Raw genomic sequence first — 21141 nt, 5'->3', positions numbered from 1 at the left:
CCACTGCATGCATAGCATGAGCAGCACAGCTCCCTCCCTCCCTCCCAGCTGAATGCATCATGATAGCAGTCCCTCTACCCCCAAAAGCACAGGGAGCCCAACTTCCCCCCCTGCTGCATGCACGGCACCCTGGCCCCCTTCTTCAACTGTGCACACCACCCATCTGCAGTGAGAAGCCGGGTTCCCTTCTTTGTTGCATGTGCAGCTCAGCACTCCAGCCCCATCCCAGCCAAAGGGGCAACTGCAACAGAGGCAGGTAGGAGAGGGATGGGGAAGAGGGGTGTGACAACTAGATGGAAGCCTGAAGGTCACATGCTAACCTTTTGGGGGACACCAGTGGGAAGTCCTGCACTAAGGCATAGCATATCCTTGTACTAAAAGAGGCCATCATACTGTAAACATGAATAAACAAACAGAAACCCTACAAAGTGGGACCTCAATATAAAAATAAGGAGTTTTGTATCATGTCAGTTTAAATACTTGGTTAAGTTTTGTTGAAGATTCCTTGCCAGCAAGATGTTTCAGCAGTCAATGAATGCACTGTTTTCTAGATTACAGTATGTGTGCACTGGCAAAGACTAAACCCCCTGAAAGCCAGTGACAAGGCAACTCTACTATGGTCACCAACATACCCTCCTCCTTCCCCTTCCCACCGCTACACCCTCCTCAGCCCAGCAGAGCTCAAACGATGTAGTCATAACACTGGATACATTGCTTGTGTTCACTGGAGCAAAAGCATTTCTTTGGAATGTAACTCAAGGATAATTCTTGCTCAGCCTTAAACATTTTCAGACACACTGAATAAAAGGCACTGTTATTCAAGAAGCATTTTTTGGCTCTGAATGTAAAAAAAAAAAAAAAAGTGGTGCTGGTATTGAACAAATAGCCACTGTTTCCCTAAAAAGGCTTCTTTGATACTGAGGTAATTTAATACCTTATGATAAAAGCTTACTAATGTAATAACTTCTTTTGTCTGAAGCAGGTCTTGATTCTCACCTTAAGTCTTAAAATTACGTTTAATTCATAACAGTCTACATGCATTATAAAATTAGACCGTTTACTTCAACCAGACAAATCTGAACAACTAACTCTTTAAACTATACAAAAATAAAGAGTATGAAATCTTACAAAAAGTAGGACATTGAGACATTAATAGCTGATCCAAAAATGACAGTAACTTACACACTGCAATAAGCATAAGCAGCCTAAAACAGCTTTCAATAAACAGGACCTCAGAAGCAGAATATCAGCTAATGCAACCCCAAGCACAATGACGTCTCTGATTTATTATCTTTGCCACAGTACAAATTTTCACAAACTGAACATCCTTTGTCTGTCAAAGTCTGTAAACAAGTGCTGTATCCCCCCAACCCCAATTTTAAGCATGTGAATGTTTAAGTCTTTCGCTCAAGTTTCATATTCATTACTTGCATAAGGAATCAAGAGCCTCTTCTCTTGTTAAATTATCTCTATATTTTATCATACAGCCTGCAATGCAGTAAAATCACAGTGAAAGCCCTTGAAAAAAACATGATCTTTACAGCAGGACTTGAACCGCTCAAATAATAAATGCATCTAATGAAGCTTCCCATAATAAAAGCATGGAGTTTCCATTTCCAGAAATCAAGGCAATTAGAAAGCTTATGTTTTTACTTAAAAATTCCAAAAGATCTAAAAGTGAAAAGACCCATCTCTTCAGTCAGTTAAGAAATCATACAGTTTCACTTGCAGAAATACTTTTCCAGTCTGAAAAACAGTAGTGCAATTTAATTAGTTTTACTTCCTTATGTTACTTCTGTCCAGTGGACAAATGTCCTAGCTCTGTGGAAAGATAAGAAGATGCTCTGGTAAACAAGAAACTTTGGCAAGCCCACACAGGCTTACTAGTCCATTAAAGCTTGCAAGTCCAAAGTGGCTTTAAAAAAAAAAAAAGGCTGAAACTAAAAACAAAGCAGAAATAAATAAGCAGAAATGACTGTAAACTGACTGAACATTTTAATCATCTCTGATTTGACAGCTGGCATGATCTTTGACACTGGAGTCATTTAAATAGTAAAGTTGACCTATACAGCTTTCCTGCTATGGCATCCAGTCTGAAATGCCCCAAAGTAACTACCTCCCTAAAGTTTTAAAAAATTAAATGTTTAATCACACCACTCTGTGGGGTTTTGCCTTCCCAATTCACTTGGACTTCTTCTTAAAGAGGCTTTTTATTTTGGAGGGCTTTTTGTTTTTTTCACCATTCTGGCATAGGTCCTGTGGGATGCTACTTATTCGAGGGACAGGGGAGGCCTCATGAGCAGGTTTGCAATCGCTGCTGGCTGAGGAGCATGAGGTGTGGCGAGGCTTTGGGACTGGGATCCCACTAGACAGCTGGTTCATGCTGCAAGATTTCTCCAGGATGCCATTGTACACTTTGCTTGCAGGGCTAAATATCATGCTTTTAGTTTCTGTCATGCCTATGCAGTCAGGAGAGCCCCTTGAAATATCTGCAGTCAGAGATGAGGAGTCTCCTGTAGATGATTCCTCTAGTGAGAGTTCCTCCCGGGAGATCTTTTGAGGAGACAGCGTTTGGTGTATTTCAAGACTTGAAGGAGGAGATTGCTTCCTTCCAATGGATGAATTTAAGGAGTCACATTCTGAACTGGTATCCTGTACTTCCCTGTGTCAGAGAAAACGAGAAGGGAGAGAGACTATAAGACAACAATTTTCTTAATGCAGTTGAGAGGAAAACAGGTTTAGAATATATGCCATGAGACTGCAAACTTTACTTCATTTATTCCACTATCAGTGCCAAAGGTAGATAGATAGATATGTAATAACTAGGCATCTGTATGGTTTAAACTTACAATGATACCTGGAATAACATCTGAATCAGAATAAGTTCACATATCGGATTCAGGAAAGCGAATTTTATGTATGCAATCTTATGGCATGGGAAGTGGCCAGTTTTTCCTTGTAATTTTATTTGTCACACTGCTACTAAATGAGTAAATTTTAGTATAACTTTAAAGTCCACAATAAAATGGTATTACTTATTAAAACATAAAAGTTGAATAACTTTAAACCTCAGCCAAACATGATGGGTGCCTGTAGACATGCTGTGGGGCTGCTCCAATGCACTGTAATTACAGTGCATCAGAGCAGACTTGACTGATCGAGTCTGCTGGAGCATGGTAATTACAGTGCTTCAGCCAGCCTTCGTGTCTCATGTATTAGCACCCCTGTGCTTCAAAATGGCAGTGGGGGCACTTGAATTAAAACTCACTGAACGAGCTTTAGTTCAAGCGCCCCTGCTGCTATTTTGAAGCATGGAGATGTTAATACGCCAGATGCTACAGCTCTATAATTAGAGCACTCTACTTAATGCACCATCCCCACCCCCGGAGCACATGTAAAAGTCCTTGATCTGTTCAGAATCAGTCATTTGCATTTCAAAGTAGAAAAGCAACAATCATCCAAATAAAGTATTTCCACATTCTAAAAATATTAGTCATGCCAAAGTCTACTATGAAGATACCTACTTTCCTAAAATTTAAGGTTTGTGAGGGGAAATGAATGTAAACAAACTAAAAAAAGAGAAAAAACCGAGAGAGAAGTCCCAGCGAAAAAAGCAGCATTTTTTCACCCAGCTTCTTATCTATTGAAGATACTTATATGGCCTTCATTATTACAGCACCCAAAAGCATCAATTTCTTGGGTTTATTTCTCAGTGTCAGAACAAAGATATCTGACCAAAGTCACATGAAGTATGTGACAAAGCAAGGAACACCTCTGTTCTAGGCCAGGACCTTATCTACTAAACTACTATTCCTCTGAATTTAAAACTTCCAATTACAAATACACTGTACAGTATAACCATACATTTAAACAAGCATATGAAGTCTTAGAACAGACAAATATTCTCCTATGAGCTCCTGCTTTTACTAGCAGATTTTTCCCTAACTAGTAATTAGACACAAACATAATGGACAGAAACAAATTAATTCAAGTGTTTTACCTCTGGCACAAATTTGACACACACTTTTTTTTTAAAAGTTTATTTGGCTAATATTAGCATCCCCCCTTTACTGTTAAGCATTGCCAGTGCTTAAATAATTCCAAATCTCCTCTTTAATCCTAACAGCAAAAGAATTAATTTATATTTATAATGGTGACAGGATGCTGTCTTAGAAGTTACTGTGATATCCCAATTTCTTGTGCCACTTCAGAAATAAACAGCTGAAAGATGGACTGTGAGGGAACAAAAGCTCTGTGAATAAATTTTAAAAAGTTATGAAACCCATGCAAATGGACTCAGGGTGATTATACTTGAAAGTTTACTTGAGAATAAAAGTCCTCAACATACAATGTCAACCCATTTGTTACCCCATGAAAAGACTCTGTCTTTCCTTAGAAAAAGAAAAAAAAAAGGTAGCAACAACAGTGAGCAGAGAGCTCTCTATGGTATAAAGTATAAGAAAGCATTCTGACCTCTCTTCTGACTAAGGTTTGCATTGCAGTCCACTTTCTCTCAGCTTGATAACTAAGACTGCTTTCGGTCCCCATCAGAAAAAATATAGCTAAGAACTTGAACTGATTCAATACATCTAAGATTGTGGTAAATCCTAAACTCTACCTGCTGTATTGACCATGAAAAGTCCATTTAGTGTTCCCAGTGAGTCACAATAACTGAGGCTGTCAGCCTGTTGGCTACTATACCTTCTGGCTCAGTTCAGCTTCTAACACTACTCTAAATAGTTAAGAGCAATTCTACCAGAGTTCCAATAACATGCCAGTATTCTTTATACCATTGTTTATCAGCAGTGAAGTAAATAGCTTCTTCCTCTTCCTCAGTACGGTAAAGAGCAGGGCAACTTGACACTGAAAGGATGTCAGGGTCAGGGGAGTGCAAAGTATGCGGAGTATATTGAGTATGTTGCAACTGTGGAGATGATGGCACAACACTGCGCCTCGAGCGACACAAACTACTGCTTCTTGCTAAGGTGCTGGGAGGCTTTACAATGGACCCTGGGAGGGAAAGGGGGGGGGAAAAAAAACGGTGTTACTTGATGTTAACATGATTATTGAAAACCCTATAGGCAGATACTTTTTCTTGCAGGAGTGACATATTAGATAAATGATCTTCAGGATCAATGCATCTGTGAACAGCTACAAAGTGCTCAATTACCACTACTTAAACAGAAGGAAAGGTGGAGCAAAGTTGTGCTTTGCCACACCCTCTCTCCCAGAGGGGTTTGTGGGAATCCAGGACCTGAATATAGCAGTTTTGTGTCACCACAGCATCCCTCTGGCTATTTGCAACCACATTCTGGCTCCTTATGTGCCCCCTACCCCCCCTCTCCCAGCAGCATGAAGAGGGCAGATCTCAATTGAGAATCTGGTCCTGCATGTTTGTACGTTTAAAATGGTGGTATTACATTATCATATGTTACAAAATTATTCTCCTGTATTTCACTTGTGTAATAACCAACATTAAACAAGAGGAAACCACTTTTTCAAGCACATTTTTCAAACAAGTAAACCTAACTAAAAAACAAGTGTCTGGAGTAAATTAAATTTATTTAAAATCATGTATGCTACAGTTATGAACTCTGACCTATTCAAGACTTGCCAATTACTGCTGTCTCAATAGAAAATGCCAAATATATAGAAGGAATTTTCTGCTAAATATTGAGCAGATGCCAGATTTATATCGTCTGGTTTTAACTGCAATAAATTTGTATTGGTATTTTTTTTTCCTCTTTGATAAGCTTCTTTTCCCCAGACTTACTACAACAGCAACGATGCTGAAGTACAGTTCCTCCTTGTCAAATGATGAAGGAGCAAACTAAGACTTTATTAAGGAACTGTCTGACAAGAGGCCACACACACAGCAGTCCAGGAAAGCCTTTCAGTTTGTTTTATTTGGAAAGCAAGCAGGCCAGGACCACTCAAGTGAAAATAAACCCATGGAATTACTCAGACTCACTGCTATGGCGTTCAAAATTTGTAGACTTCTTCATACCAAGACCATGGCAGCTTTGCAATACTTCACTTGGACAGGGATGGCCTTGTTCACAATGGTGTCAAATTTGCCTACTCTACTTAACTAAGGAAATAAGTCAGGAAATTCAGTAATTTTGCAAATCAGGCTGGATTGATACCACATGCACCTTTCCTCCTGAGAAGCCATTTTAACCTTGGATAACCTATATTGTCTCTTCCTGTGTATCAACTTATTTGCTTACATGCTTATATATAGATTTGTACCATGACAAGCAAGGACAAGGCAGATAATTCCACTAGCTTCTACACTTCCTGGAATCTCACAGTAGGTTTAGTTACCACCCTACTCTCCAAGCAGAAGGTCACTTGGGAAGTCACAGCTTACAATGTGCAGCTGCACCTGACCTCAACTTATCAGGTTTTTGCACACTTTGTTGAACTGAGCAGTAACTGAGTTCAAGGACAGAATGTTATATAGCATCTGCTCTCTGGAAGCCTATACATCTACAGTTCTTAAATTTTGCTTCATTTATTTCTAAGCTGAACGCAGCTCTTGACCTGTCAATGTTACAGAAAATTACTAGTTAAAATGAGCATATACAGAATCTGACTGCAGTTTTTATAAGATGAACTGTGATAGTGAAGTGAGCTTTGAAGATTAAGTTACAAGCTGGCATAACCATGGAGTAGGTATCCCTTTAAACTGAAATAAATGCTTGTGTATACAAAATCAGAATTACTTTAATAAATCAGTGTTATGGGATAGTGATGGCTGGCTGTTCCCCTTCTTGATTTTTTTAGGATAAAATATATGGTGATATCTGAGGGTATAAAATGAATTAAGTACAGCAAGTTAAGGGGGAAAGGGACTTATGAAGCAGATGCTTCACAATAACAACCCATCTACCTATGGTAAATAAAAGCTAAACCTGGGAAGACTACCCAGAATAAACCCAGGACTAGGCTCCCTCAGTTCAGCATTCACTTACCACAGAGTAAAAACAAGCATACATTTACTGTGGAGTAGTTGTTCAACAAAAGTCCCAGGCCCCTTTTAATTCATTGTAGTTTGTTCAGTTATGAGTTTCAGGTGTATATGCTTCAATACATACACCATACCAGGAGTGGATGGAGGAGAGGAGCAGTGATGCAGATGTACCTGCCTTTGATTCCTGCTCCACCCAAACTTAAAAACCAAATGCTGGAGAGGGGCAGTCCCATTTCTATTCAAATAGTGCTAAGCAAGTCAATTGACTCATGGCTTATTATCATCTCCTTTATTACTGTTAATCTCTCCTGACTCCACAGGTGTTAACAACTGTCTATCCTTTCTAGGAGTCTTGATGTTTCACTATCCAAACTATCCTTTTTTTGCAATTTTGCTGTCTGTTCCTGGTAATGTTTCTCTCCAATTTTACAATCTTACAGACTGTTCTTAGCTCTAGCTAAAAACCTTAACTCAGGTGTGGTAATATTAATTCAGCTACAGAAATGAATGACAGTGAAGTACTGGAGGCACTATCAAGACAATCGAGAAGGCAAGATGTTGTTTTCAGAATCTGACATTGAACTACATTTAACTATAATGACTACAGGACAAATGGTACAATATCCTTTGACTACTTTTTGCCTGGTTTGTTGTGTTTTTAAAACTTTATATATACTCCAGCAAATGAGTGAACATTCCAATAGTAATATTGTTTTTTTGCTTTTATCTGAAACTGAATAATACAGTGGTAGTTGCCTAGCATATTAGTAATGCTTCTAGTTTCTCTTTAACCGAAGAAAGATATATGTTGTGCTACACGTAGGGACTAATGAATTCACAATTCCCTGGATTCATGGGCATTGGCTGGATTCAGCAAAATCCAGGCTATGCCTATGAAATCCACAGAAAAAAAACAACAACTTATTGAGTGCTGTGGCATCTCACTGGGGTGGGAAAAGGGGGATGGGGCTGCTTGCTCTAAGGGCTGCCACCTCCCCCTGAGCAACAGCTCACCAAACCTGGAGCCCACAGGCCCTGAGGCTCCTCCTTACCACTTCCACCACCACCAGGGCCCAGTAGCAGCTGAGCACACAACTCCAGCCCTGGCCTGCCCTGAACCTGCTCTAGACTCGCCCAGACTAGAGCAGACCAGCTCTGAACCAGCCAGGACCCAAGTACACAGCCCTGTTCCCAGCCCCAGCCTGTCCCACGCCTGCTCCAAACCTGCCCTGGCCAGAGCAAACCAGCTCTGTACCAGCATGGAACCAGTGCACACAGCCCCAGCCTGCTTTGGACCAGTCAATCCATGATGAGTGGCAGCAGTGGGGCAGAAGCTGCTGCTGGGTACAAGAGAAAAACAGCTTGCTCCCCCCATGCCACTGCCAGGCCCTTCTTGTTGTGACCACCAAGAGTCCACATCAGACTGCCCTGCAGCTCCTCTTCACTGCCACCACTGCCCTGCTGGGTGGCCCAGAGGCAGCACTGGTAACAGCAGTGAAGAGGAGCTTCAGGGCAGCCCAGGCACAGGCTCTGGGCCTGGCAGCAGTGAGAGGGAGGTGGCCACTTTTCCCCCCATGCCCAGTTCAGCTTCTGCATGGACACTGCCACTCAGAATGGGTGGACCAGTCCAAAGTGAGCATACAGTGGGCCAGGATTGGGCCAGTGAGTGCAGGTCCTGGCTAAAGTGGGAGCAGAGTGGACTGGGGTCAGGGCAGCGCATATGGGTCCCCGCCAGTCTCCATGGGATGGGAGCCAGGGCCAGCAGTGACAAGTGGAAGGAGCTGCCCTAGCCCCACTGAGTGCACGGGGATAGCAGAATGCACACCATGGGCCAGATGGCACCTGGGTCAGGCAGGACTGAAGGATCCGCCGCAGCCCAGTCAAAGTCCCTCCATGGGCTAGATTCAGCCTGTGCGGCCAGATTTTCCCCACCCCTGTGCTACATGAAGAAAGACTGGTGGAAAAACAAAGATATCCAAGTCCGGAGAAGTGAGTTGCAGAAACTGGGTCCAGCAACACCTTATTACTGACCTATCTGGATTATATGCTTGCAGCCTCATGAATGAAGTAACTGTTAATAAGACTAGTGCCCTACTTACAGATTGTCTGCATTATTTACTTTTGTTTAGTATTGTTTTAGCAAAAGCTGTAAATAAACTGCGACTACTACTGTTTAGAGGACAGGAATAATTTACCAATTGTTGCCAACTAAAAAATTAAATAAATTAAATAAAGAAAGGGGTACTTTCAAGAATGAACAACAGTGTTTGTTTCATTTACACACACACACACACACACACACACACACACACACACACACACACCTCTGATAAAAATCTGAAACCATATAGTTTCTCTGGTGAAGCTTCTACAGTAAAAATGGGGCTGTATCCTTTACACAAAACCCTGAACCCAAAGAATTATTTACATATTATAAAAAATATGGAAAAACAGCATTCTAGCCACCTGTTCAAGCCAACCCAAATATGACTGCATCTGTAATGAAATGGGAACATCCAAATCGAGGTAAAATTTGACCAATAAAACAATAATTTAAAATGATAGGAACTTTGTAATCATATTTGTGGAAGTGTGGATAATTACAATAAAGATTTCTAACATTTAGTATATCTTAAAAGATGCTGTTCTTCTAATCCTATCTCCTTAATCCCGCTGTTATTTTTCTCATTTACCATCTTCTAAGAAATAAGCAAATACAGCGGCTAGAACTGGTATTCTTTAAACTAGGCATCCAAAGCCACAGGAGTGCCTATACACATGCTCTGTATTCCAATTCGAATGCAACAGAGCAGACTCAATTAATCTGCTGCTCCACATTTTAATTAAAACGTTCCAGCATTGCTGCAGCAACATATGTATAAGCCCCATGGGTTTAGAAATGGCCACTGGGGCATTTTAACTAAAGCTCGTTGAATGAGCTTTAGTTAAAAGCACCCTGTGGCCATTTGGGGCTTAACACACGTGACGCTGCAGAATTTTAATTAGAGAGGCTCTCCGGAAACTGCTCTAATTAAAATGCACACCTACCCCAGCGTGTGTATAGGCAGCCCTAGAAACTATGGCTGAATTTTTCAGAAGTGCTGACAGGTAGGAGGGGCTCATTATTTGAAATCTAATCACAAGTCTCCACATATGATTTAGGTGCCTGATTTTTGGCAATTTTAAGCCAAGAAATTGGTTATTAGCTTATAAGCAAACCTTTGGTAGGAAACGCACACCAGTTTCACATTTTTACATTGCTGTTAACAGATAATTGAAGCTTAAGAGTATGTAGCATTCAAGTGTGGAAGACAACACATTAAGATCACAGTCTTCAAAAGCTGAAATAAGTTAGGTGTCCAAAACCATTACATGCTCCTAACTCCCTGAGAATCCTTAAAAGGTATCTAAATAGGGTGACCATCACAGAGGACATTCTGGTTTTCTGCTACTCTGTCCTCTACTGATACAAAACCTGACACCTTTATATCCTCTATTTTTCTCTTCAAGAAAAACATAGAGGACATAAAGGCAACGGGTTTTGTATCAATAGAGGACAGAGGACAACCAGACTGTCCTCTTTAGTGGTCACTCTATAGCTAAAAGAAAGTAGAATCAATAGAAAATTGTGACAGTAACTGCCAGAAAGTTTCATCCCTTCTTAGGCTTTACATCTTGAGAATTTTTTTGTCTTCAGCAGCCAAGTGTGAAGTCATCTTCCTTGTCTAGGTAATCACAATTCTAACAGCCTGGTGTCTACTGATGATGCAATGACTACATCATCAGGGTGGTTTGAATCCCCAATGTATATTTTTCAACTACAATTTAATTTAAGATGGACTATTTTCCACTGCTGACTTACCACCCTCTTGCAAATAACGAGTTGCATCCCACACAAACATTTTGTCTGAAAACTTCTCTGGACAATAGCACTAATTTGTTTCACTTGTTAGATGTCTGGAAAGCTACGTAACACATCCTCACAAAAATATTAAGGGACAACTTCCTATTTTTTACCAGCTAGTCTGTTTTCCAATATGGTAGAAAAATGGATTAAAATTTAACTATATACCAATTTGAACATTTTGGATTTTATACACAAATTTGTCATCCAATTTGCATAGCCAGATTTACAAAAACATTATTTTTAAGATTCCCTCTTTTTTTTTCTTTTAGAGTCAACAGTAACAGGAAGTATTTTTCAATCTTTACTCTTAGTGCCAGCCCATTTATTGGGCTTCTAATTTTTGTCATTCCAAAAAATCTTATTTTAAAAATTTCCCCCATTAAATATGGACACCACACGTTATTACAAAGCAAGATAGGGTGTGAATTTAGCATAATCTATTCTGCATTTAAGAGTGCACTTATGGATATACTCTATCCTGTGATAAATACCAAGTTTCATTTACCCATCTATGAAGATCCATAGTGTAAGCTATCACACATTCACAGGGGCAGCGAAAGCAAGCACATAAGCAAGTAACAGAGTATGCTGTGAATTCACACCCTTGCCTCTTGTTGCCTCTGGCAACTTGTTTGAGCACCAACACTAAGTCCTATCTTTTTTTTAAACTTGTTTCTATTTCCTGTCAAAAATGGCCCACAGATTTTTTTTTTTAAATCTCCTTTGTTTGATCCTCTTCCAAAGCTCCTGCTCATTTCTTTTCACCACATTATTTCTCACTACTCTAGCTACACTTCCTTAATGTCTCCCTTTGCGGGGACATACCATGAAACTGTGAAACTATTGGAGGAGTGTCTTCATCTAAGTCATCAACTCCCCCAGCTATTGGGTAAGGCGGAATGGAGACTCGGGGCATCACTACCCAACTGTGATCAGAGTAAAGAGAAGAGGTCAGGCTCGGTAATCCTGAGTTGTGCGCTATCTGAAAGCCACAGATCTTCTCAATCTGCTGCCATCGATAAAGACGCTCTCGCAAACTTGTTGTCAGTTCAGAGAGTGCTTTTCTAAAAAAAAAAAAAAAAGAACACACGCACAGTTATTTGCTTTGTCATCAGCACTGACAACAGTACACACCATCTGACAATTCTACCGAACAGTAGAACAGTGTAATCCCTGCTGTCTCATAAGCAATGATAACCTTTGACACTAGCTCATATTAAACTTTTCAGAAGATACTGTACTTAAAAGTAAAATAAAATTCTAATTCAAATAATCTGTAGTGACCTCCATGATTTCTGATAAAAAATTGATAATACACATCTAGTTAATACTCTTACTTTGCTTCAAGGATTTTATGGTCCACCTCATCTAAGGAAGAGCTGTGTGCAACATGTAATGTCCCAAAGACAGTGCTTCTCTTCTTTTTTATTTTTTCTGCCTAAAATGCAAAATAAAATATGAAACCAAGAGCTGTATATTTAATGCAGATGACAAAAACATTGTTTTGAAAAAAAAAACAAAAAACAAAGGCAGTAGGTATTTGTGAAGAAGAGGACCTTTATATTTTAACTGCAGAAAACGTGACCAGACAACATTCTATCCAATTAAAATGTTTACATCCACAAGTTCATTTATCTAGTAAAACTGGCCAGGTCAACAAGGCTTTTGCTCCTAAAGTTTTGAAAAACCTCAAAAGTGAATACATTGTCTGTACCTCATCTTTAGCAATAGATAGCTGCATTTCTGCATTTTGTCTTTTAATATTGTAGTACTGCACTTCCACTTCATGTGTTAACTGGAGCCATTTTTGCAGAGCATCAGGAACAGACCAGTTGCTTCTCAGTTCAAATTCTTTTTCAGCTTTCTTCAAAGCCATTCGAACCTAGAAATGCAAAAATCACCACAAATTCTGTTAATATTGAAGGTAATTGAGAGTCAACTTTAAAATGCCACAGGTCATGGACAGACATTTATTTCTAGCACTAAATTTCTGTGAAATTCTTAATGCTAGAAAAATATCCCAAGGGTTGCAGCATACATGCATTTCAGCCCCTTGGCTAGGGAGTTGCACAAGTGAGCTCTCCAGCTACGAGGCACTAAAAGGCTGATTCCTGGGTCTCTCTGGACCCTGTGCAAACCCACTGATTGTCTACCTGCTCTCCCCCCTGGCTGGGAATAGAGCAGGCTGTCAAAAAAGCAGCAGATGCCACAGAGTGCCTGGGGAGGGTTCCAGACTGGGAGAATGCCCTCTAGCTCCACCAATAAGCTGATCCCAAAGGAACACTGGGGACCATTCTCCCACAGTGGCAACACTCCTGAGCCCCCAGGGTGGTTGCTGCTGCAGGCACAGCTACTTCCCACCTCCCACACTCCTCCAGGTCAACCCAGGGAAGCGCAGGGGGCCACTTTCCCATGATGGCAACCCTCTTGTCACAAATGTAACACCTGTCCATGGCCACTGTCATCATCCTAAGACTCTTCCTTCAGGACATCTGACATAGTCTGGATTTTCAGAGCTACTGCATGTGGCACTGGCTGTGTTCAAGCAAAACACCGAGACATTTCTAAAATTCAGAATGCAAATTTATGTATATTGCATCAGCCTTCAGAATTCCTCCTCTTTATTAGCTTTGTGAACTTGTCGTTCTGTTACAATTTGATCTTGGCATTTTTTGGTCCACAGAAGTTATGAACAAGGGGCATAAGTGGGCGTTTATTTACGTGAGGGGGGTGCTTTAATTAGAGCAGCTCAGAGAGCTGCTCCAACTAAAGCACCTGGAGTGGCATATGTATCAGCATCCCTGCACTGAAAAATAGCAGCTGAAAAGTGCCCCTGCCACCATTTTTCAACATGGAGATGCTGATACATGTGACACTGAAGCATGATAATTATTACACTCCAGCAGACTTGATTAATTGAGTCTGCTCCAACATGATGTAATTACAGTGCATCAGAGCAGCCTTGCTGCACATGTATAGGTGCTCAGATATGAGGAACTGTTTTTCATTATACTTGAGTAACATTTTGTTATACAGTTTGTCTACATGTGTCTGCATAATTAGGCTACTACTGCATACTGCTTCTGTGGCTATGAAGCAATGAAACATGTTCAGATTAGAAAATGCCTCCAGGATCACAAGCCTAATGACAGAAAAATAATTTAAAAGAAGGAAGTTAATTAAACAAAGCCCCAATCATGAAATCTACAAAAACTAAAGTGACCCTTAATTCAGATACCTGTACTAGTTCTTCCTCTGCATACTTGAGCCTGCTAAGTTCACATTCAGCTCCCTCTCTCAGGTCCCTCAGGCGCTGTGCTTCCCGTTTTGCATCATTGATTTCATCCATCATTTTGCGCTCCAGGTTTTGCTTTTCTACAGCAACATTTCTATTTTCTTCCTGTGCCTTTATGAGCCTTTGAAGTTGAACAAAAATAAGTCTCAGAAAAGACTGAAAATTCCAATATTCCACTGAACAATGAAAAACTATGAGATATTTTAATATGTAGATGCCATTCATCATCACAACTTATAATTCAAATCTCAACAAAAATCCCATATCTGGCACACCAATCTGAATTATTGTCCTTTGTATATACTTAAAGGTATAAAGAGAGAAGTACAGTCTGGTTTATTACAAGAACTTTAATTACAGCTTCTATAAGAAAAAGGTATAGTCTTATCCATAACCCCCCAAAACCAGTAAGCAGTTTTCACGAAATCTTGCCTGACTGTAACAAGCTATAAAGTAGGGAAGAAAATGCATGAAAAACAGGCTATTCCAAGTAAAGTTCTTTTGCTATCAATGGATAACATAACACTTTTACTTAGTATTTTTTGGATTCACCTTCTCTCATCAAATTTAAAATATCAGAGAGAGATTGCAATATGTCAGACATATTCAACAATTGCGGCTGAACTGGTGGAACAACCCCCCCGCTCCCAAAAAACCCAAAGGGTGCACAAATCTAGTGTTGTCTCTAATCGGTTCTTCCCCTAGTTTACAGCTTTACATAGGATATGAAAACATTTGTACCTCAAAATAACACATTAAGACAAATAACTAAGACTTAAATCTTTTCTGGTTGACATACCTCTCTTGCAAGTCAAGAAGGCTTTGCTCTGCATTTTGGAGGCTTTCTAAGTCTTTCATCATTTTTATGATGTGTTCTCTTGAGGTCCTGTTCTGAGTATATGCAAACCAGCAGCCTCCAAAACCAATTACTATAGAAATTATTAGTGCAAAATCCTTTATCCAGTTGTGAGGGGGGCCTGTACAAATAGTTATACAAATTATTTAGTACAGATTTAAAAGGTATGCTATGGAAATGACTTCACTTCAGTCATAAAAGTGGTGGAATATGGCAGTCACCAAGTGGGTTCTAACTTAAATAACTCACAAGCTCTCTCCAATGTGCCCTTCTGAAATTCTTTTGGGGGCATTTTCCAAAAGGAGATTTGTGGCTAAACTTCATTTATAGTAGATTAACAATGCACACTGTATATTGGAAAGTTAACAAAACCTTTGCGATACACTGACACTGGAGGCTTCATTAACTATTTCTATTTCATGAGCTACAGAATAATTCATCAGTAATCAAACTGTGTAACTGGGAAGAATGTCAGGTTCAATTCCAAAGTCCCTCCCCTCCATATACAGTGCAGTCATTGAGATTAACAGGAACCCCATAAGTGAATGAGGGAAAGGATCAGGTTCAGATTAGCATAAGGTTCTAGGTGACTAGTATAAGGACAATATGAATTTAAAAATTTGGCTGCCCAGCTAAAGATATATAGCTGTAAATCTCTCTTGTATCCAAAAATGATCAAATTAAAGTAATTAACCAGACTAAATTTCTGTAGAAGTAAAAGAGGTCTGATCTGAATTTTAAAAAGGCATAATTTGTTTATATGCTATTACAAAACATAAGATATCTAGCCAAGGATTCAGTGATATAAAATAAATTATTCCTTTTACATGTAGGTATGGCAATATTTAAATGGTTGCATAAAAATAGCCATCAAGATGCACTTAAAAATATTCCAGGGGCACTACGTACCCACTTTAAGGCCAAAAATGACAAGCAGCCTCCTGCTCATGAAGAGGCACTGACATTTCAGAGACTGTACAATGCAACTGGACCCCTTGAATTCTGAGTTACACAAAAAGGTGCAGCTGCCTCAGGAATCCAAAAGAAGAAATTTAGTGAAGTAACATGATGGGACAGCAAATCCTTTCCTAAATATGGCTAAAGACCAAGTGGATAGAAGTTTTCAAATGCCACCTTTGTCAATTCACCCATTCGATACAAAACAAGTAAAGTTCATATACTTTAACTGAATTCTTCTATAAAGGAACAGTAAGAACGTTTCTCGCTTGATAAGGTCCTGGGTTTATGGAGTCAGATTGCAGAGAAGACATAAATATCCATGTGTGCCATTCCTAATTAATAACAGTGATATTGTGCAGGAAGGACAATGTAGCTGAACACCTGAGGATCAATATGTTACACACTCAAAAGATGCCAAAGTCTCTCAATAATCAAGCAAGCAGATATTATGCCAATATGCACATTCATTATCTAACACATATTGGTTCTGGACAGTATCTGGTAGGCTGGCAGTCCTGATGCATTCTAGCCTTCCTAACTGCAAACAAAACAGGGGTAAGTCGCATTACTCCATCCACTGACATTTTGTATCAAGACATAATGTATACTGAAAAGTGTGGTCTGTTAATAAAACAGGACTAAGACATACAATGATGAGGCTCATGCTAGAAAGGGCAATTTTTTTAACAGCAAGGTAGGGGTTTTTCGATAATTTTTGTTATGCGGGCTTGATGACTAGAAAATGATATTTAGAGATTTGCTTTTAGGAACTGGCTTGTAGGTAAACTAGATATGCATTAGAATAATGGTCCAGGGGAACAGCAAGGGTTAATTGGTTTCTAAAAGCCTGTTTGTGACAAAGTTTCCTTCAAAGCCCACTGTATCATTAGCAAGCAGGCATACACATCCTGGGAAATTAAAAACAACCAAACAGTGTTCCATAACATGAGATAGGTTTGCCGCACTGGCATCAGGTCACAGTGACCAGCTGCAGAGCCCTTGGGATTTCTGGTTTTGGTAGACAGATGAAATTAAGATGTGTGCATGCGATGAGTTTAGGAAACAAAGCATTATGCTGACAGAACAGAATGTGGACAATATGATGACCACGGGGAAACCAATCAATGGTACCGGGAGATGAAGAGTCATCAGGAGGAGGAAAAAGAATACAAAAGGAGGGATTTCAGAGCAGCAAAGGGTCCTCAAGGGGTGAACCTGAGGCCACCATGGACAGAGGGCGCTTCACCAACCCATCTTGCCCACCTCATTGGAGTGGGAGGGAGGCCTTGGTCCTTGACCTCCAGGCTCCTGACATCTGACACTCAAGAAAGAACCACAGGGTGAAGCTCACATACTGGCGAAACACATCCTCCCTCTGTGACAACCCTAGGACTGGTAGATACAGAACTGGGGGGGGAAGGGGAGCATATTTTGTTTGCCTCACCTGTATTATTCATATCCGCTATCACTGTGTATCAATAAAATTTGCCCACTATTGAATGGAGAAGTCGTGGTCAGTCTGAGGGTTTGAGTCTACCCAGAACAAGGTGTCTGGGTCAGCACCAACAGGCTGATCCCTCTGATATCATTCTGATGAACAGGTATATATGAGTCCTTTAGCCCTAGGTTTCTAACATCCATCTAACAGCTGTATCAGATATTTCAGAATATGAAAAGAAATACTTCAGTACTAACAAGATTTTTAGAATCCTTGAATCAATGGATGGCATCAGAACGTTATAAATTATAGAAGCCCCAGACAGAGCCAAATTTCAGGTTTCAGGTAACAGCTCCTCAAATCTGACACTTAGAGAAGGTCCAATAAAAAGCGTGCACTTGGGTATTAAAGACAAAAATAAAACTATTGTTCCCCCTCCCCCCATCATAAAATGTTTTTGAAAGTAAGTACTAAATCAACAGAGAAACCCTCTCTTATAAGTCCATTGTAATTAATATTCAAACATTTCTTGCTTAGCATTTCCCATGATTTACCAAAAGCCTGTAAAGCAAAAATTTGTATTAAACGAAATGTTTCTAACTTCTATTAAAGTACCTATTTAGCATCTCAGCCTTCAGTTTTTCATCCACTATCTTTTCAAAACTATTTGTTTGTTACATTAGTGTTCAAGATGTTGGTCTTGACCAAGGAAATTAAGGTAAAGATCAGCTAAAAATGAGCTAGGTCTGATGGTTTTCCTGGTGCAAATTCAGCAAACAGTTTTAGCTCAGTTTTAACTCTAGTAGTTAAACTAAACTAGTTTTTACTCTGACCGCATCTCAGTAATGAGGTCGGTTTAGTTAAATTTTTTCTAGTACACATTATCTAAGGCCTCATACAGACATTCAGTTTTTCCTGGGAGAGTCGTTTCTCTTGCAGGTGAAACCACAAGTATATAGATGTTTAGGCTTCTTCTCTCAGGGCAAAAGTGGCCACTCCAGAAGAAAGTAACCTGGGAACAACAAGGGTTACATCACTCCCAGGAGCATTTCTCCTGGGAGAGTGAATGCCTGAATATGCCGTGGCTTCTCTTAGAAGAGAACACAGTCCTTCAGCTTCTACCTCCCACCTCCCCCAGGAGACAGTGTGTCACTCTCCGGACTCTGCTGCTCCGGACACACCCCGCCCCCCTTTGTCGTTCCCACATTGTGCTGCAGGTAAATGCAAGCTGACCATAGGCAGTCTGGGTGAGTCGTCATGACTGCTCTATAAACTGCTGCAATCTGTCACCAAACAGATTAAGGAAGCCTACTGATCACATTATGTATGAACAGTCTGCCCCCATCCCTGGCTGCACAGTGTCAGCACTGCAAGCTCTCAACTCTTCAGGGCTTCAGCGTTTGAATGTCTGTACACAAATCTCTGGGTAAGTTTTTCTACCCAGAGAGCAACCTTGGGAGAGTTCTCCCAGTTTATTGGAATATGTGTATGCAGCCTAAGAACAGCTTTAACTCACCCAGGAAGATGCAGAACACTATCACTAGACCAGCCTAACAAACCCCTGTAAAATTTGTACTGCAAACAGCCAGATCAAAAATAGCATTCTGATATTGTAATTCTACAAACCAATTTCCCAGGTGTCACAATGCACTAATATATTCGCAGTGGAGAGAGCTGTCTAATCTACAGTATACAACCTCAGTTGAAATCAAGACAAATATCCTCACTGAGATCTTAGTCACAAGATAAAACCCCTAGATATACTAACGTGTGAGAGGTCCAAATAAAACAACGTCCAAGGCTTTTAGCTGAAGTTTCTGCCTGTGGCTCCGATCAGTTATTTTCAGATGAGAGATCATAAAAGCAGGTTCATTTACTGCTATCCTGTTGACAATAAATCAAATGTTACATACCAGGTTTTTGCATGAGCTACAAAGAACTATGCTGTGAAAATACAATACTAGAGCATATTGATCTTTTTGTCAGTTTTACTGATTATATTTACAGTTAAACCAGAGACCAGGAGATAATTTGTTAAATTATCATCAGGAAGTTATTTTTACAAGAGATAAATGAAGTGTAGACATGGGACTGTTGGCTGGAAACAGATGACATTCAAACATATTATGGCAGCAATAAATAGAACTTCTGGTTCCAGAATTCCATGTGTGCCTCAGTTTTATTTGGGCAAGGACAAAAGAGTAGATTGAAATACATGTCCTCTAGCAGAAAAAAGTAGTTAGAGGGAGCAGATCATTAGAAAACATGAATAGCACATATTATAAAGTAATTCAGAAGGGAAAAAAATCACCTGGGAAGTGTTGTTCCTTTGACATTACTGTCTCTGAAATTTTTCTCATACTGAGGAAGTTCAACAAAGTCTATCAACCACTGAAGTGTCTCCTCCTGAGTCCAGTTGTGAACTGTGAGATAAAAGATTGCCTTTGTCAAATGATGCTGAGTTTCAAAAATGATCAGGGCTACAACTGAAAGTAGAATAAAGATGGCAAGATGGGCAAGTTATATAGTCAAAGGAATGGAATCACACAGTAGTACTCACATTTACTAACAATGTGTTCCTGGCAATTTGCCTTTTTTCATTACATGCTCTTTAGAGACAAAGCTGAAGCAAATTACAAGTAAACACATACTTAACCAACAGAAACATTTCTTTATTAAAAATTCCATAGCATAATTTAGAATTTCCCATCTTGAGACCTGCAGCAAATGTTCTCAAAGTCAATCTCTTTGCCCTTTGTATCTTACAAAGCTGAATGTATACCAGCAGGTGCTGATTCCATTTAAGGTAATATGCAGAGATCTTAGCGCACAGGCCATGGAGAGGACTCCTTTTTCACTGGAATCTTCATACAAATGCATACCATTTGAACATGTTGGGGGAGTGGGGCAACAAGGGGGAGGGAGGGAGAGAGAGAGAAAGGAGAGAAGAAATGGAAAAATGGAAAAATATGGGGTTAGGAACACCAACGGCATTAAAAAAATAAATCCCTTTAAAAATGCCTGGAGCATCTTGTAGTGATGTATAAAGCCTGCAGTACCATCTCACCCCCCCAAGTAATTTAGTTCAGAGCTGTTCAACTCATGGCCTACCAGATGCCTATTTGAAATCAGCCCAGGCACCACTCCTCCCACCATTCTTGCTGCTGCTGTTGCTGGAGCCTGCAGGCTTCTCCCATTCTCCTCCAGCTCCTGCTTCTGGCCCGTGGGCAATGGGCAATGAAACCCATGCGGCCCAGGGAGCCCACAGGTCAGGGAGGGGGACCTAGGGCCTGCCTATGGTCGGGAAAAGGGTTTGTGCTAGGCATGTGGCCTGCAAACACTCCAAAATTGGACAGCTGGGTTTTGAATGAATATAGACAAAAGCTGAGAAAATCTTAGCCATTACATTTCTCTATCCACCATTACTCTATTAAAGGGTTAGCGAGGACTTAGTAATGGAGTTTCTGGAGGGGCTGGACATATTCAAGTCAGCCGGTCCGGATGATCTCCACCCTAGAGTTCTAAAGGAACTGGCCGAGGTCATTGCAGGTCCCCTGGCATGGCTTTACAAGCACTCATGGTGCACTGGAGAGGTGCCGGAGGACTGGAAGAGGGCCAATGTGGTTCCAATCTTCAAAAAAGGGAGGAAGGAGGACCCGGGAAACTATAGGCCAGTTAGTCTTACCTCAATCCTAGGCAAGCTGTTTGA

At 40.3% G+C, this 21141-nt stretch overlaps 1 protein-coding gene across 1 annotated transcript in view; it reads right to left on the bottom strand.

Annotated features, from left to right (window-relative positions):
• Positions 1–997: 997 nt before the first annotated feature.
• STIM2 (stromal interaction molecule 2) overlaps positions 998–21141 on the bottom strand; it is a 95535-nt gene continuing 75391 nt past the window's right edge. The window contains exons 5-13 of the mRNA XM_019525826.1: positions 19744–19855; positions 19201–19316; positions 14978–15155; positions 14122–14299; positions 12598–12765; positions 12221–12321; positions 11709–11947; positions 4791–5010; positions 998–2662 (exon numbers count right to left, since the gene is read on the bottom strand). Of these exons, the coding sequence (XP_019381371.1) occupies positions 2182–2662; positions 4791–5010; positions 11709–11947; positions 12221–12321; positions 12598–12765; positions 14122–14299; positions 14978–15155; positions 19201–19316; positions 19744–19855 (1793 nt within the window). The 3' untranslated portion in view covers positions 998–2181. The remainder of the gene's footprint in view (positions 2663–4790; positions 5011–11708; positions 11948–12220; positions 12322–12597; positions 12766–14121; positions 14300–14977; positions 15156–19200; positions 19317–19743; positions 19856–21141) is intronic.

This window comes from Gavialis gangeticus, unplaced genomic scaffold (genome assembly GCF_001723915.1).
Source record: "Gavialis gangeticus isolate Ggan-Ray unplaced genomic scaffold, GavGan_comp1, whole genome shotgun sequence".
Taxonomy (NCBI): Eukaryota; Metazoa; Chordata; order Crocodylia; family Gavialidae; genus Gavialis; species Gavialis gangeticus.
Note: the sequence above shows the minus strand (reverse complement) of the source record. Positions and strands in the feature narration are given on the sequence as shown.